General features: G+C 32.1%; 2 protein-coding genes across 2 annotated transcripts; one reads left to right on the top strand and one right to left on the bottom strand.

Annotated features, from left to right (window-relative positions):
* The first annotated feature begins 5,865 nt into the window (after positions 1-5,865).
* On the top strand, positions 5,866-7,787 carry LOC102586930 (transcription factor MYB86-like). The gene is made up of 3 exons (XM_006347370.2): positions 5,866-6,270; positions 6,472-6,601; positions 6,951-7,787. The coding sequence occupies exons 1-3, from the start codon at positions 6,138-6,140 to the stop codon at positions 7,633-7,635; spliced, it is 948 nt and encodes a 315-aa protein (XP_006347432.1). The 5' UTR covers positions 5,866-6,137; the 3' UTR covers positions 7,636-7,787.
* Positions 7,788-8,050: 263 nt separating this feature from the next.
* On the bottom strand, positions 8,051-14,355 carry LOC102586593 (primary amine oxidase-like). Its single transcript, XM_006347369.2, has 12 exons — positions 13,959-14,355; positions 12,823-12,932; positions 12,374-12,679; positions 11,361-11,473; positions 10,936-11,266; positions 10,634-10,849; positions 10,319-10,555; positions 9,645-9,830; positions 9,403-9,543; positions 8,871-9,139; positions 8,594-8,675; positions 8,051-8,403 (listed from the first exon to the last, which is right to left on the bottom strand). Exons 1-12 carry the CDS (start codon positions 14,137-14,139, stop codon positions 8,266-8,268), a joined length of 2,310 nt encoding a protein of 769 aa, XP_006347431.1. The 5' UTR covers positions 14,140-14,355; the 3' UTR covers positions 8,051-8,265.
* Between the last annotated feature and the right edge of the window lie 5,287 nt (positions 14,356-19,642).

The raw sequence follows: 19,642 nt of genomic DNA, 5'->3' as shown, positions 1-19,642 counted from the left end.
GTTAACAGATCAAAATCGCTGTTTTTGTCCAATTGTTTTTATTTTTATTTTCAGAAAATCGCTGCCCGTGCAGCATTTTTGCTCTTGTTGCAGCGTTTTTATTTATTTTCAAAATTGTTGTTGTTGCAGCGTTATTCCATTTTTTATAATAAAAAAAAAATTCCTGCCTTGACAACTTTTTGGTAAAAAAAAAATTTCCTGAAATTTCTGTCAACTAGTCAACATCAAAATGACTAAAAAAAAAATTTCTTTTAAAAAACGCGATTTGGTGAAAATTTTGGCAGCGATATTTATAAAAAAAATATTAAGAAAAGATTTCCACCACTTGGCAGAGATTTTTTTAATAAAAAAGTTTCCACAAAAAACGCTGCTAAGGCAGCGATTTTGTTTTTTTAAAAAAAGAATTTTCACCAAAATCGCTGCCAAGGCAGCGTTTTCTAAAAAAAAAAAATTTAGTCATTTTGATGTGGACCAGTTGGCAGAAATTTCAGGAAAAAAAAAATGACAAATTTTTTTTTCCACCAAAAAACTGTCAAGGCAGGGATTGTTTTTTTTTTTAAAAAAAAGGAATAACGCTGCAATAGCAACGATTTTGAAAATTTTAAAAAAATAACGGAAATCGCTGCCTATAATTTTTTTTTCCGCAAAAACGCTGCATGGGCAACGATTTTCTGAAAAATAAAATAAAATAGGACAAAATCGCTGCCCTAGCAACAATTTTGATCTGTTAATGGCGTCAAAGCAAAATCGCTGCGTTAGTAGTGATTTTGCCCTTTTGGTTAGAAAAAATTTTGATGTGCCCTTTTGGAATTTTTGTCAATTTTTTTTGCCCTTTAGACTCTGGACTCTACTTTTCAACCTCTATATTCTCCTATTTAGCGTCATATCCCCGATAATATAATCTATATAAATATGACATGTCCTGTCTAATCATATTTAACTGTAGCTCTAATATAAAACTTTTATGAACCATATCAACTCTAGCTCTAATATAAAACCTTTGATATTCCACAATGCTAATTGAGTATAAAATATACTTTACACTTAAATTCTCACTATAATCCATATAATCAAAGACTAATTTAGAGGACCAAATATGTAACATGTTGGTTGTTAGCTAAACACTCAAAACGAAATTGTGTGCATGAACAAAAACACAAAACTGAATGTCAAAAAACAAAAGAATTATCATCTGCAGCTTAGTAGTTGACATAATCATTCTTTTTTTCCCGTGTCCGGTATCCACATTGGAGCCTGACTAAATATGGTATCACGCCGAAAAGTTCCACATTGAGGGATAAAACGATCCCTAACAAAGACGACTCTGTATCCAGAAGGACTCAAATCGGTCGAGACCTCTGATTAAGAATGAAGGAGTATTTACCACTCCACTACAAACCCTGATCGGTGACATAATCATTTTTCATAATAATCCATAAGATATGTCTGGTCAAATAATTACATCTTAACTTCAAACAAAGGTTACTATCCTTATTATAAAAAGTTTGATTACTTTTAAGATTCCATATGGTCCCAAACCCTTTCTAATTTCCTCCAATATTCCATCTTTCATAATAATCCATTTGCTTCAAGTCCAAAGTTGTTATATTAGAGTATCTTAAGAAGAAAAAAACCCTCTATTCTTTCACTAATCCTCCAATTTAGTAATTGATTGTTTGTTTACTAAAGTTTCATATTCTCCATCATCAAGACCAATTTAGTTATGATTTGACACAACTTTAATTATCTACAAGTATAGGTCCACCACCCTGACCCTAATTACTTTAAATATATTAGATCTGTTTTTTTCTTTTGCAATCTCAAATTCATGTGGTTAGCTTCTACACAAAGATTTAAAGATTGGGAATTTGGGCGGATTAAACTGAGTTGAGTTAATAAATGGATGAGTTATTAACCCGCTCAAAAATTACTTAAGCTGAAATGAGCTTAAATGTGGATCAAAACTACCGTCCAATACGAGTATTATTATTTTTCTATTATGGTTATATATATCATATATTAAATAAAACAATGTCTTTCAAGTACTTTGACAAAATTTCTCATGGATCAATTTGAACTAGATATAAGACTAAATTTTAATGGGTTGAAATGAATTAGATTGAATTAGCAAATAGGCAAGTTAAGAATCAACTCAAACTTGAGTTGGTTGAGCGAGTAATGATTTCATGAACTAATTTTATCATCTCTAGATGTGCGTGGTAATTATAAAATGAAAAATCTACATTTAAGGCATAGAGTAGAGAGGAAATGATTTTCTCCTAATGCCAAAGAGGAGTAGAGAGGGAAAGAAAAGAGTCTTATATGAAGAAATATTTTCATGGAATAATATTTTAGGGATTCAAGTTATAAACTTACATGACAAAATAATAATATTAATTAGATTAATAATTATGCATCAATGCCTATTTGAGGCGCTTTTTATTTTTTATATTTTTATATATACACTCTTATTCGAAATGCAACTTATTATAATTCCACATTCTATATATCCGTAAGCTAATTCATGTACATGTTGCTGAGTTTTAAAAGGTATGAATGAAAAAGGAAGAGCTGTGCTTTTTGTGAAGAGTTGTGATTCTTATGAAAAATTGTAACTTTTACGAAGAGTTGTGATTTTTCTGAAAAGTTGCGACTTTTACGAAGATTTGTGAATTTTATGAAAAGTTGCGATTTTTATGAAAAATTGTGACTTTTCTGAAGAGTTGTGACTTATATGAAAAGTTGCAACTTTTCCGTAAAGTTGTGACTTTTATAAAGAATTATAACTTCTGACTTTTCCGATAAGGCAAATTAAACACTTGTTCACATTATCCCTTGTTGTCTAAAAATAAAGGAGTTTCCTCTTTCCAAACAACGAATTTTTTGAACTTTAGAACTACTTCTTCTTCTTCTTCTTCTCCACAAACAAATTCTAGTGTACTTTACTGTTGTTGAGTGGCTTGCATACATCGTGGTTTTAGGTACCAATACACCGGTGAGTAAGATCGTTCTATCCTGAAGGATATATTTCATTAACCTCGGATATACTTCAGGGGAATAATTTTCTTACGGAAACACTTTGAAGGGCTCAATTTTCTTCTTGAGAAAAATATTTCGTATATTATTTCTAATCTGCTTCAGATTCTATTTTCTATACTGTTTGTAAGTTTCTAGTTTTGAAAATACTCTTTAAAACTTTGTTATTTCTTACCAAGCTTCTCCAAAGTTATTGTTCTAAGTATCTTAGTAATATAGATTGACAACACATACATTAATAGAACTTATACACATTCTAATTTGTTACTAAAGTAATCTCTAAAACCATATTATATTCTTCCAGAAATATTGCAACCCCATTTAATAGCATTGGTGATGCATATACTATGTAATTCACTTTAAATTTCTCATTTATCTTTTAATCAAATAATTTATAATGTGTGATTTATTTTAAATCAGAAGTTTAATTTTTTTTTCTTTTTATAAAGTTGGTATCCCATTATCCTAGTCAAACACGTCACATGAAATGGTATGGTGTGGGAGTATTTGTAAATTGTAATCTTACGTACTGCATAATTCAATACAAAAATAGCAAAGTTAAGTAATATTGATCTTTTCCAAGTAAAAAAAGTCACCAATGATTCTTGTGATTTTTCAAGGTAGGGCCCTTTATGAACTAAAAGTAATTCTTATACAATTTTGGGTATGTTTGGTAGGGAGTAATTTTTATTTTTTTTCCATATTTGTTTGGCTCAAACATTTTTCAAATAAATTAATTTTTTTCCAATTTAAGGAAAATGAGTTTTCTATTAAAAGAAGCTAGGGAAAACATTTTTGTAAATTCTCTTTCAGTCACACGGCCCCCACCACCTAATTCACCAAATGCTCTTGACCCTTAGCTCCTCAACCTACCGCCTTGTAACGCAATCGACCCTCGATTGACTTGAAACTCGACCCAATATGGCCCAATACGAGACCCGCCCCAACTTGGGATATGACTCGAGATTTAACCCCAACATGACCCTAACAAGAGATTTGACTCCCAATTTGAGACTCTCTTTGACCTGGGACCCGATTCCAATTCAGAACAATGACACAAGCTCAGGCCCAACCCCAAATCGACCAAACCCTCGACCCGAGACTCGACCAAGCTACTGATTGGTGTCGGTGTTGGGTTTTGGCATTGGAGTCTGGTCTCGCGGTTGGGTCGAGTCCCCTTAATGAATATCTTAGCTAGCTCCGCTACTAATAATTGACTTTAAGGACAAATTTGGTTAACTTTTGAATAGGAAAAATGACCGTACTAGATAGTATGAGTTTGTTTTCAAGTTCTAATAATGAATCTTGAAAATATTATTTTTTTCACATTAAGAATGACTTTGCATGCAAGCAAGCATATAATATACTTGAAATATTTCCAATTTATAAAATTACTATAGGTAGGTAGCTAGTATCTGTTCCTTTTTCGTCCCACCAACAAAATATCCATTTTTAAGTATACTATACGAAGCCAAATTACATCACCCAAATCCCTTTCACGTTCCTTCCCTTTTTGAGTTTTTCTTGGTTTAAGAGTCAAATTTATATGCAAGGACCAAAGACTTTTTTTGTCGGTCGATCTTCATATTTGCTCATTTTCACTCTCATCCACAAATGTCATATATACGTACAACAACCATCTATTGATGTGATCGCGATGTATGATATTTCTTCATTTTTGAATTTCAATTAGATATTTCGAGTTTGAGTTCTGAAAATTAATATTTTATTTAAATAAGGAGCAGACACTCATGACGATGAACTCAATCATTATTGTATATATTAATTTTAAATCCTCATATAAATTTAAGTAGGCGTCTGAATTAATCGAGTTAATGTGTTATGGATACCACATAATAAACTTATGTAGATAAATGACTAAAGTCGTCCAAATGCATTAAATTTTCTTTTATTTCACCTTGCGTAACGTCTTTCTTCAAGTTTGAAAAACTTGTTCTTTTTCCTATCGAAAAAAATGGTCCCAGAAGATAGTTGAAGTAATTCTTCCTTTTTATTCAGTAAATGTGATACTGAATCTTTTAGAAGAAAAAAAAAGAGAGTGTCAAATAAAAACAAAGAAATGGTCCAATATAATCTCCCTAGCTATATATCCTCGTACTACCGACACCTCATAAAAAAACTCTCATAATCTATAATTTCTTAGATCGATGGATTTCGAATTTAAAGTTTATATATTTAATTTAATTTAATGTTTATGGGTTGTGAAATTTTGTTATACATATATATTTAGTGATTTTTTTCAATAAATATATAAGATTTGAAATAAAGTTACAAAATCTTTTGCATATAATTCTAAATGATGAACTGAAGTAGAGTAGAGACCGATGATTTTATAGTCATTTGGTCGGTTATTAAAAGATAAAGCTTGTATTCAGTAATGTTGCAACAACAAATTCATTTAAACTCAGTACTTTCAACGCGGAGTATAAATGTATTTAAAGAAGTTTATTACCATTGTAATGTATAATAGGTATGGATTCATAATTTTAAGAATATAATAGGTTCAATGCTTATAAGTTGAACTCATAAAACTTAAATCTTGAATCCGTACGTTTCTACTTGCATTTGCTTCCCCTATTATAAAATTGATCCCATTTCTCTCTCTCTATGCCCCAATAATTGGTGAAATGTAAAGGTGTGGGGTGTGTAAACAAAGTCCTACATGGACTGTTGATATAAAATTAATAAACTACACATAAGATGTAAGACTTGTTAATGATCTGAGAAAAACGTGTAGACTTGACCCAAAACAGATAATATTATAATATTATAGTACTTTAGCTTCTTCTTCCTCTTTTTTTTTCCCCTTGAAAGTTGGAATAATTATAAAGAGCCCCAAAGATATCTTAATATACAATCCACAAGGCATCACCAAATTTGCGTAAAAACCACTTAATTGCCTCACCTAGCTTCTCTTCTCTCTAGCTCTTCAACCTTAAATTCCAACTTTCACATCACTCCACACTTGTTCAAATTATATATAATTCTTGGTGAAAGTTATAACCTTGTAATTAGCCTGAATATGATCTACTACTCTTATTTCTTATTAGATCATTAATTTTTTTGAAAATCCTAGTCCAATGGGGCGTCACTCTGTTTTTGTTAAGGAAAAAACAAGGAAAGGATTGTGGTCACCAGAAGAAGATGAAAAATTGTACAATTATATCACTAGATTTGGTGTTGGATGTTGGAGTTCAGTCCCTAAGCTAGCTGGTATTATATTCTTACCATTTCATTAATTTCAATTAGGTCACAGGTTTGAGTCGTGGAAGCAGTAGGTCACTAATGTTTGTATTAGGATAGACTGTCTATGTTACACTCCTGGGTGCAACCCTTCATTGATTGACTCCTTTGTTGGTATATTGTAATGGAATTGGAATGATGATATTTTGATTGTGTGAGAAATTCTTGTAGGTTTACAAAGATGTGGAAAGAGTTGCAGATTGAGATGGATAAATTACTTAAGGCCTGATCTTAAAAGAGGAATGTTTTCACAAGAAGAAGAGGATATGATCATTACTCTGCACAAAGTTGTTGGAAACAGGTCATTAATACTTGTTTCTTATTAGATAAATGTAACTATTACTCATATGTTATCTTCTCATTTGCATTACTGTATTTTTCTTTCCATACGTGAATTCATTATGCTTTACTTGAACTGAGGGTTTATCAGATTCACCTCTCTGCCTTCACAAGGTAATGGTAAGGCTGCGTACATACCACCTTCCTCATACCCTACTTGTGGAATTACACTGAGTATGTTGTTGTTGTTTGTATAAAGACCAAAGAAGAATTTTGAACAAAAAATGTGTTTTTTTCTTCTGCTTATTTAATTTCCCTTCATCTTTTGGGTTGTTTTGACAATTGTTTATTTGTTAATTTTTTGGGGCCAGATGGGCACAAATTGCAGCAAAATTACCAGGGAGAACAGATAACGAGATAAAGAATTTCTGGAATTCAAATTTGAAGAAGAAGCTAATAAAGCAAGGGATTGATCCAAATACCCACAAGCCACTAAGTGAAAACCATCAAGTAAGAAATGAGACAAATTATACAGATAAGGCCTCAAGTTTGCTCCCAAATATGTCAAACTCAGCTGAAATAGAGCAACCATTTCACTTCAATAGTAAAAGATCTTTCAACAGTGAAGCAATTACTAGACAGTTAACAGAAGTTTCAAGAAACCAACTTGTGAGTAAACAAGTCTTTGATCCTCTGTTTCTGTATGAGTTCCAAGCAAATGTGAATCCAATTGGACCTTATGTTCATCATCACAACCAAATTGAAGGGAATCAAGATTTTGGGTTTTGCTCAAATTTCCAACATGGACACATGACAACAGAGAGTGATATTTCTGATAGCTCAACTTCAAGAATGAGTACAAGTAACAGTTCAAATACTATGATTAGCCATTATAGTTCTGCTGGAATTCAGATCAATGAAATGTTGGAATGGGATGCTGACAACAAAATTGATTCTCTGATTCAGTATCCTTATGTTGGGATCAAGAATGAAGAAAATTTCAGTAATAATAATCCATTGAGTGGGGAAAATCTTGATGTGTTCCACCATATCTAAAATTTTGTAAATTTCATCTTCTTATATATACATAGAAATGTACAAAATTTCCATCTTCTTTGTGAAGTTTTGGCCTGAAGTGCAGTTCCTTATTACTGCATTATCTCAGGAGTTTAGATTAAAAATGGATTTGTTGTTGCATTTTTGTTTAATGATTTATATGTTTATTTGGTCAAATATTACTTCATGCTATCTGTCAAACAGAACATAGTGTCCTTAACTTATTTTTTAACTAAGCTGTCATTAGACTAAATCTAAGATTAGATGACACCAAGAACAAGCTACTAGGCTGTTGCATTTTTCAAAGTTCAGTTAGTCTGACTTTGATATCTCTTAGATTCACATATAATCAAAAGTTAAAACACACCAAATTCAACAGCTAATATCAACACGCATGTAGAAAGTTGGTTGTGCATTGAATACGTAGAAATATTAGTTTTCCAAAGTAAGAATGAGCAAGGTCAATGAACAGTACATGCTTTGCTAAAACATGTCATTTACAGTAGCAATATCCATGTGGCAGCACCAATTTTCAGGACTCTATTGAAAGAAAAAAAAAATTGAAGTTCGCGTGTTGTGTGTATGCGCAGCAGACAATACGAAAGGACTACTTTATGAACCAAAAACCCTTCAAAGCTTGGCCGTCAAACCAGTAGTAGTGGGCTTTGATTCACCATTTTCTGAAGCATCACTGTCTTTGCTTTCCAAGTCACATCCCCGTGGTGGAGGTACATCTATAGCGGGAGAGCAGTTAAAGAATCCATGCGGCTGCACCAGACAGAAATAAACATTACTTAAACTGGAGAGGTTTTAACGACAACTGAGTATATAGTGAATTGAGTAATTGCACTCAAATTGGCAAACACAATACATCCAAAGGTAAACACAATATATAACCAGAAGTTAGATGATGACAAAAATATAACAAAAGCACATAACATCTGTGACTCCGGAATACCTGAAGCATAAAGCCGATATGTTCGACAGGCATAACAGGCCAGTCCTCCAATCGAGGAACGTGCGTGATTCCAAAAACATACCTGTGATAAACAATGTGGATCAGAACTTCAAGGAATAGGTAACTTCTCAAACACATATTTAACAAAGGATTATCCTAAGAACTTGAAGTTCCAGATCTGGAGAATAACCAAAATTGAGTGTGGATGATTTGCAATACAACTGAAGCCTGCAACTCTAATGTAATAACATAATTTGAGGGTTGCCAAGAAACTAACCAGAGAACAATGTCGCTTTCTTCCAGAGAGCGATCTTCCTTAACCCAAGAAGCTAATCCCTCGCCAACACGTGGATTTTGATTAGGGAACTCTCCCCCTGGAAAATCTTCTCCAGGTGCAAATTGTGTAACCCAAAGATTGTGCTTCAAAAATGCCGCTCTTCTCAAGAACTTAGCCTCAGGACCAGCCAATGGCAAACAGTTCTGACCAGGTACCAGCTTGTACCCTGTTAGCTGACCTGTTCTGTTGGATGTTCTTGTGTTCCTAACCTACAAATCAAATTTTCACAGTCAAATTGATGGCTACAGCACTAGGGAGAGGGAATGCTTGTAATAGAATTTTTCTAATCTAGAAAAGACACAACAATTGGTCATATGACCAAGGACATTAGCTCTCTCAACAGTCAGTGGTCATGTTTAAGAATCACATTCTACTATGAGTACATAATATCTTAGCAGACTTTGCTAGGAAAGCAACATGAAATACTGTTTCTATCAATGGAAAGGGGATACAGTCAGGTAAGGCTTCTTACAATCCAATGACGAGCAGATAAAGGATCACAGTCTCGCATTGCTTGCAATTCAGACCTAAGCTGTGTTTCTTCGGCATAGAATGCATTATTGTGAACATTTTCCTTCCCAGGTTCTTCAACTTTGAGATTTACTTCAACAACCTGGAGAAATACTCAGAATAAAGAAGTTAAGAACTGGAAACTGGAGATATGAAATTACTTAACTTTCAGATGCACAAGGAAACTTTTGTTCAACAAAATACCTGATTGTGTGCTTCTCCTGGCTTACAATCAACTGCCATATTAATCCGAGCGACAAAGAAGTGCTGATGGACAGGTGCATACAATCCTGGTGATATTGTGGTGCCATATTTTCGAGATTCTCCAGGTTGCAATGCTCCCAAACTGAGAATTCCCGTGAGTTTGACTTCTGCTTCAATTTTCCCATCCTGCAGCCACAAAGTGTACGTATCATTTCAAAATGGTTAGTAGAGCTAAGCATATTTATGATCAGCAAATACATAGACATAATAGATGAGAACAAATCAAGAAAGTTCTGGGGGATGGATGAAAACTTCTGCTACTCACCATTGTCTTTGGCTAAGCCCTCCAACTCTCCCCCACACCCCACCCCCCAAAAAAGAATAAAGATATAGAAGCATAAGCAAATAGACCAAATAACAGTGCCATTATTTGAATCTAGATCAATTAAGCAAATTGGATAACATTTGTTCGCATTACCGAAATATAGTTTCACTTAGAAAGCATAAGAGAATCATAAACACGACCACAGTTACAAGAAATTCTTATCTTACTTCTACTTGCTTTCTATTCTCTGAAATGGTCTAAATAAAATGTGAACATTTAAATGTCACCTGATTTCTTAAGAACATGTAAACAAATGAATATTTCCTGATAATGATTTTCTTATTCTTGCCTGGTAAAAGTGCCAATAGAATCCATATTCATAATTGGCCACAGTGCAAATAAACGAAACTGTCAGTCGTCTAGACCGTCTAACTTCAGCAAGGTTAGTTCTCCAATCTTGATGCTTCCAAAGCATCCCGTGATCTTCTTCATGCAAACATACACAATTTTTTATGGTTTCTACTCCTCCAGTATAATTTGTAAAGTTGGCATCAAAGTACTTTATGTATCCTAAACAATCGCAACCCTGCAGTGGTGTTTTAGTTATATTAGCATTTACAGTTAAAAATTGAATGCACAGTTAAAAAATAGAATTGTCACTTACCCTCTTCAGTGAATGAGCATTCTTTCCAAGACCATCTTCTCCTGCATCAAATGCGTTTTTTCTGTAATGTGGGTCATTTGGATCTCCATAGGGGACAACCATCTCCACAAAACTCAACCTATGGGCTATGGATCTTCGTCCCCTGCTACCATCAAGATATGCCACAGAGTGTATAACCAAACCCTCTCTAGGGGTGAAACCTACTCGGAAGTTCCACTGTCATACATAAAGTGAAAGAATGGCACATTAATTATATAGACAAAGAATCCTTCATTGCATATCAGACTGGAAAAAGAATATACCTTTTGCCATTGTACGTAGTTCCCATCGACGCGAAAGCTTGGGCCCTCTGGCTGAATAATTTGTAGGGGTTTCACATCACTTCGGTCAACCCCTCCTCTTGTCTCACCGGCAGTGTAATTCCTCAGTGGATCAGCTGGAAGTAAAGGTACAAGTTTGCGGTCTTCAAACTCTATCACCTGCATGATTTGCACATCAACAAGCACATGTATTCCTTCAATTGGTCTTGCATATCCATTTTCCATTGGGCAGTCGCTCTCTGCTCTGCAGAATACCAGTGGTTTGGCAAGCCTGCGGCTAGGAGCATCAGCTTCACTGTGATAACCAACACACCTGTAGGAAACATATTCAGGTAAAAATGCAATGATATTTTTAAAAACAGTTCTTAAAGGTTGAAATGGGAAAATTCAAGAATATTTCAACTAACCAGGGGTCAACCATCACAAGGTACATGTCATCAATGCCCCTTCTCTTCATTGCTTCAATAAACGGAGGATAATTTTTAACAACGGATTCACATTCAGCATACTCTTGTGCATCCTACATTCAGAACAAAGTTGAGATCATTTGTAAAAACTGATGATTACTGAAATCTAAAGAGATGACACATATACAACTCACTTAAGCCAAAGAAAAATTTGTAAATTTTAACATGTTTTGGGTTAACTTAAAGCAGAACTTTTTATGCAAATTTTGTTCTCCTTTTGGTATATAAGTATGCTCTATGTTCCATATGACGGTAAAGAAAACACAGTTCATCATTAAGAAGAGAGAATAAGTGAATTATTATAAGAAAATAAAAATATATATAGGATGGGCAAATACACAAATAGGTAAAGGCATTATGAAAGGAAAGAAAAAATATGATTAGCTCCACTTATCTATGGATTGAATCAATTGCTCAACTTGCATGTATAGGTACACTTGATCAGCTTCTGGAATCATAATAGAATGTTCAATTTGGCTGATATGCTTTCTCCCTGTTTCCTATAATCCTACTGACTCTTTTGTTTCATAGTGTTTAGAATCTCTAGAACACCAGTATTAAGACCACTTAATAGTACCACAACAGCAACATATCCAGTGTACTTGATAGAAACTAAAGAAACAAAAATTACCACAAGGAAATTCAATTAAATGTTCCATTAGGATGGTGGAGGTATTCACTACATTAAAATTTTCTTAAATTAATTAGTGGATCTTGCCAACTGAACATTCTAAAGAATACCAAAAGATGACAAATGATGTCATCACAAATATGCTTGAAATTCATGCGTAATTATTAGAGCTCAGGGTGAAAGCATTTAGCTAGAAACATAAATAAGAACTTTGTATTGCTCTTACTTAGAGTTCCCACATCATTTCTTTGGTAACCTAACTGCATCTACTGTTCATATACTTCTAATCTTTTGAAGTTCTAAACATGAGTTAAGTGCTTACCATAGGTGGCTGAACATCTGGAACAACTTTTGATGAAATCACTTTTCCCCTGTGTTGTCCACCTCGAGCAGCAGCATGTGCTTCAGTTAGCTGAACAATCCATATGCTTGTCTCGTTTGTCTTCTTATTGTAAACAATAAGTCTAGCTCGCCTTGGAGGTAGTTTAGAAGGAACAAGAAGTCCTCCTTTGGTTCTGGGCAACAATGATGATTGGAAAGGTGGGTAGAAATAGGCATCTGCCAGTGCAACAAAAGTTTTATCTGGTTCCAAGAGAACCACCTCAACAAAGCGCATGCCATCCCTGACCTAAAATGTTTTGCAAAAAGTTAAAAGACACAAGAAGAGTTAGTGGAAATTTAGAGCAAAAGATGTCTTGTTGTTCAACTAATATTTTTTTGGTTGTTCTACACAACAAATGGATGAAAAAGAGATGGTGATTAATTAAAAACCTCAGGCGTATCACCGGCAGCTCTAACGGTTGCCACAGCCACAGAGATCTCAGCAGCAGTTAAAGGGTCCAAAGGATGACAAGTCTGAGCTCTATGCATGATTTGGATCACTGCATAAACATGAAATCGTCAAGCATTCAACATCCTACCAACTACTCCAATAACAATAACAAGATCCTTCCATTAGTATTTTCTTTTTATCTCTTCATGTTACTTCATCTATATATGCGTTTTGCAACAACAACAAGAAAAACAGTCACATCTTCACAGAACAGAGGAAGGACATCGTAGATTGACAATCAATATAAATATAGTTCAATAAATCCTCTAAACTGGAACAAAATACATCGGAATAGAGCAAAATGGATATACAAAACTGGTCTCACATAATTTGAAATTTAGGCATAGTTGATTGATTCATTTTCAATTTGAAAGGATAACACTCTACGTTAATAATCGCAGGGTAAAATACAATACATATAAATACATATGTATTTTGGACCATGCAATTGTACACTTACACTGGATAAGTTCAAAAGTAAACCCAATTATTGACTAAACAAAGGTTTAAATCAGCAATTCTACTGTAGCCTGTTTAAACAAAACCTCCTTCTACAATACCAAAATCAACCCGTGAGCACAAAAATCACATGAAATTTCTCAAAAGCGATGATAAATAATTGAATATATATGCAGCGCAACCAACTCAGTATAGCGGTTATCGAGAAAATCATAAATCACAAACAGAAAAAGAAACTAATGCATCTGAATCGCCATTTCCATCCGTAAACCTCACGAAAAATGCAACTCAATCAACTCAGTGAAGCGGTTATCGAGAAAATCATAAATCACAAATAGAAAAGAAGCTAATGCATCTGAATCGCCATTTTCATCCGTAAACCGCACGAAAAATGCAGCGCAATCAACTTAATGAAGCAGTTATCGAGAAAATTATAAAACACAAACAGAGAAAGAAACTAATGCATCTGAATCGCCATTTCCATCCTAAAACCTCACGAAATTCATACATGCAAGTAGTCAAATCACATACAGATACAATACAATGCAATATACTCCGAATTCCGATCGTCAAAATTCAAATTACACACAAAACGCTCGCATTAATGATTCATTACCTTTGCTAGACGCAATTGCAGGCGTTTGTTCTTTCTGATCGTCGACGGATGGAACGACGACGGAATCAATGGCGGAGACGGCAGTATTCTCACGACGGACGACAGAAACGGAAGGCGGAGGGATGAAAGAAGCAGCAGTAGTAGTAGGAGTAGGAGTCACGTTTTGTGAGGTTTCGGCCATTGCGACTAGTACTTATACTGTGATGATCACAGTGTACTGACGGTTTAATTAATCACGCGCTTCGCCTCTCTCAAAATCAGTCGATTGATCGATCAGCAAATACTCTGTTGTGCGTTTTCTCGCCACTCTCCTTCTGCACAATAGTTTGTTAAGTATGTATTGCTATGGCACTACGCTGAGAGCTTAAAGTTTGTTACGGTTTTTTTTATTTAGATTCCCAAATTATTTAGGAGTGCAAATAATCTGGGAAAACGGTTATTTAAGGCTATCTTCTCTCCGTTTTTATATTATTATTTGACTTGGTGTGATATTTAAAAAATAAAGGCATAATACATATATTGGACCTTAAACTTGGCTTCAAATTTTAACTTTGACCTCCAACTTTCATAGTGCACAAACAAGCACTTTAACTATCCAACCTTTTTAATAAATAAACAAGCGATTTTTGGAGCCAAGAGCGTGAAATGCAAACGCTGCCACATGTATTAGTGAGCCACTCAATGGCTGCCAACTAATTAAACACTTTACACGTGCATTTTTGAACTAAAAAAGTAAATAAATTAATTAAGGGTATAGTTGTCATTTCAGCATTTTTTTTACTGTTGTAGGCCTCAAAAATCACTCCTACTCGCGCAAAAAATGTGCACATCACGCGTTTTGCCAGGTAAGACACGCGTGTTTATTTATTAAAAGGTTGGATAGTTAAAGTGCTTGTTTGTGCACTATGAAAGTTGGAGGTCAAAGTTAAAATTTGAAGCCAAGTTTAAGGTCCAATATATGTATTATCCCAAAAATAAAAATAAATGCAGAATTTACTATTTTATACTCCCTCCGTTTCATAAAGAATGACCTGATTTGACTTGGCACGCCTCCGTTTCATAAAGAATGACATGATTTGACTTGGCACGGAGTTTAAGTAAATAAAGAAGACTTTTGAATCTTGTGGTCTTAAATTAAAGTTATGTCAAATGTACAAAATTGTCCTTAATCTTGTGGTCTTAAACATGCCACGTGGAAAGCAAAAAGTAAAATGTTACCAAAAAAGGAAAGAGGTCATTCTTTTTTAAACTGACTAAAAAGGAAAGGGGGTCATTCTTTGTGAAACGTAGGGAGTAGTATTATTTGACTTAGTATGATATTTTAAAAATAAATAAAGAACTTTGTAGTACCTAAAATAATTTAGATAATTATGAATTTATGATAACTCATTGATTTATCTAATATCTAAATATATAATTAATTTATGTGGTTGTAAATCATTCATTAACTGTAAAAATAAAATATTAAAATTATTTATTTATAGTTATAGTAAAATTACATTTTTTTAATGAAGTAAAAAGAAAAAAATATCAAATAAAATGAGATTGAGGAAGTAATTTGTATTATAATTATTTTGACAAGAGAGAGTTTCTCGAATACTGCTCACTCCTCATTTTAATTTAGAAGATTGTAAGTTTAAAATTCGAATCACGAGAGAGCAAAAAAATAAGAACTCTCAAGGAGGAATAAAAAAATAAAATTATATAGCCTATCTCATCTTAAAATGAAACAGAAGTAAATATATATTGCGATATACTCGCGTGGATTCTTACTTATTCCCGGGGTATTTCTATACAAAAATTATTTTAAAAGATTATTAAGTTTTTAGATTTTTGTTTTTGGGTCTAATTTTAGTAAAAGCTAAAAAGATTTGAGAGAACTTTACTTCGTCAAATCAATTATTTTGCTAAAAATATTAAAAATTTAGCCAATATTTTTATGTATTTTATGCGGAAAAATAATTACTCTATTGAAATAGATAATCATTACACCTAAATAATATATTAATAAGAATTAGTATACACATTGTGTTGGAATAGAATTCGAATTTCTCATCTCTTGTGTACCACTTTATATATATATATATATAGTATAGAAGAATCTACATAAAACAGGTGAAATTTAGAATGGTCTTTGAATATTCCTTTTATATATATATATATATATATATATAAGTAAAAGTTTTATTAGAGGTCAAAATGTTGAGTCATATTTGTGTTAGGAAATTTTTATAATGTCCTTCACTAAGCCATGTTATATTTGTATGATATATTTCTTTGCTTGACAATGAGTTGGTGCCATTTTTCTAGCAACTTGTATTATTATTATTTTCAATTCTTCGACCATCACCTATGTTTATTATATACAGAAAAAAAGGGAATGCAGTGATTATGAGGAGGAAAAAAAAAAGATTATTAAGCATGATATTAGGAAAAATATAATCAAACACAATTTTAGCTTTAAAAAATCCAAATAAATTAGTAAAAATATATAATTTTATATAGTCAAACCCCTATTATATGTCTCACATGTTAAAGTCATACTTGTACGAGGAAATCTTTTACAATGTGCCTCACATGCATGTCATGTCATATTTCTTTATTTGACAAGTGAAATTAAGGAGTTGCAATCTCCATTTTAATTTCCTATTTTTCAAGTACTCCATTTTCAATTACAAGTTTATAAAAAAATAAAAAATAAAATTGACCGGTATAATCAAACGCCTATTATAGGTCTCACATGTGAATTAAGAGAATTTTTTTATATATAACAATGTGCCATGCATGTCACTATTTTTTTATTTTTTTGGTTTGATAAGTTGAATTAATGAGTTGATCCCATGTTATCATGAGGTAGAAAATGATTGAGTCAAATGTTAAAGGGAGGGAAAAAAAGAGAAATATGGCAAAGTCAATATATAAATAAATATAACATGGCAAAGTCAAATGTGAGACACATTTTTGTTACACAATTTCTATTTTAATTAGCTTTTTGGGAAGTTTTTTTTGACCTAGCACCCATTTCACCAAGTTAGGCACATTTGATGTACAATCAAATTGGTTATTTATCTTCTTTTAGAGTTGACTAAAATGAGTTAATTATAGATTGTTGTCTAAAATTTTGATTTTGATAAGGTCAAAAGTATATCGTATGTATCCTCAATTCTTTTTACTCTCTTCATTTATATTTACTTATTCAGTATACTAAAAATAATATAATTATTCAATTTTACTTATTCAGTTTAGTTAACTAGTATAGTTTTCGGAACTATATATATAATAACACAAGTATATATACTTGTTAAATTGTGTGAGATACAGCCACCAGTTTTTTTTTATAAAAAAAAAAGTGATACACGACAGTGGACAAGTAAGGAAAGAATTGCTGGATGTAATTAATTACCAGCTGTTTTTGTTTGCTTATTTTTTGTGTGGAATTCAATAATATTTGTATTTATCTTGGAGAAGTCAGATTATCTTGGGGGAAAATACAAATGATTAGTGAAATTTGAGCCTTAAATGATTATTAAGAATTGACATTTATTTAGTTATAGTAATGGTGATCAGCTTGATCAATTCATAGGCTAAGATTAATGAGAAATTGAGAATTGTATTGAGATCATATTATTAAATATTAAGTCCTTAACTAACTAGGCTAATTAACTTAATTTAACCATAGCTAACTATAACTAACTCTGTAACAAGATATAACTAACTTTCTGATATCACTATTCACAGTAACTAATTACTCTCAACTCTTGTTCATAAAAACATTACTCCCTCCATTTCAAATTAATTTAAATTATTGAGGTGTTTCACACCATCTAATTAAGAAAAGAAGATTAAGACATAAATTAGGCATAATTTTTTATTTTTACCCTTATTAATTGTTGTCAAATTTATGATTAAAATAACTAAACATTAATTAATAACTAATTCCTCCAGTACTAACTAATGAAGGGTAAAATTGGAAGAACATTCAAAAAGTAGTCTTGAAAATTGAACAATTAAGTTAATTTGAAAAATAAAAAATATTTCAACAATTCAATTAATTTGAAATGGAGGGAGTATAATTTTTGATGTTGCAATTTTAATTTCAATGAAATTAGTTGCCGTTTATAAATTAGAACTTAGGAGAAAATTTCATATGAATTTCAAATAATTTCGTCTTTGGAGTTTAGTTCATCAAATTTGTGATGGATATAGCATGGTTGCTAGCAATGTTCATGCCTCATTGATCCCATCTCGAATATGAATAAAGTATAATATTTATATTATATTATATTATAATTATAAATATAAATAAATGCTAAGTTCACTTTCAAATATTAATCATTTTAATAAGTTAAATATGATTATAAATATTTTTATGTTGTAGAATGGTAAGACATCAGTTTATTTAAAATAATGCTTCATATCCACTCTATTTGGCTTATATTTTATAGTATAGAGTGGTTGGCTTTCGGCTTAACTACTCATATTTTAACGTGCACCCATTTATGTTTACTCCGTTTATATATTACAATTATATAATTATAATATTCTAATTATTATTTTTGTCCTCACATGTTTGATCATGTTCGTTTTATTCTATTTATTAATAATCACTTCATATTTAAATACTTTATATCATTCTCAGTGTGTAATTAATTAATACTACCAACATTCGTAGATCACCAATATATATATAGTAATAAATATAATTAATCACCTGGTGCCAATATCCATGACACTCCAAGATTCCTCTGTCTTTGCAAATTGAGATTATATAACAATATTATTGTCATTTTCTTGTTTAATATTACTCCATCAGTTCACTTTTACTTGTCACCATTTAACTTGACAAATCCATTAAAAAAATAATTATTGATACAAGTATTTTAACATACTATCCCTACTAATTAATGTTTAGTATTGAATCTTGAAAAATGATATGTAGAATCCTATTTAATGTCAAGGGTAAAACATGAAGAATTTTTTTTGATCTTTTCTTGATATGTTAAAAGAGACAAGTAAAAATGGAAGAGTGTCTGATTAATCGCTTCAATTTGGAAGTTAATACAACATCCAAGAGTGTGGTTGAGGATAATGAGGTCTCGAAGTTCAATTTTCAGCAAACACAAAAATACGAAAGTGGTTGATTTTTATATTTGTCTAAGTTTATCCTCTACCTAATCACTCTTCCTTTTTTAAGTGCAAGGACAATGGAGAATTACGTGCTTTAATCTATCTGATTAATCTTTTGTTTAAATTTTTTCCATGCAGTATATTCTTGTATTATTCTGATTATCTTACAACCTGTTAAGAATTTTAATTATAACTTATTCAACAACCATAGATTAGCACCATATCTTATTGATCCCCTTCCCTTGATTAATGAGATAATTAGTGTGACACCAACGTGACCATTATGGGATATCTATGAGTATGACACGATCGAATGTCACCAAATCCATTAATTTAAAGATACTTAATATATATAATTATGTAATCACATTTTCTGTGTATTTCTTTGTTCTTTTTGGTATTTGTTTTAGGAAAGCAACTAGGTTAACTGGTTAAGTACTTGTGTTGCTAAAAGATTTAGGAGGTGTGTGGTATAGATTAATTGAATTTCTTTTAGTAGATAGATTTCAGTTTTCCTGTATATAGTTGGTTAAATTTTTTGAAAAATATTTTTTTAT

Source organism: Solanum tuberosum, unplaced genomic scaffold, assembly GCF_000226075.1.
Source record: "Solanum tuberosum cultivar DM 1-3 516 R44 unplaced genomic scaffold, SolTub_3.0 scf00087, whole genome shotgun sequence".
Lineage (NCBI taxonomy): Eukaryota > Viridiplantae > Streptophyta > Magnoliopsida > Solanales > Solanaceae > Solanum > Solanum tuberosum.
This window is presented reverse-complemented; position numbering and strand designations above follow the sequence as displayed.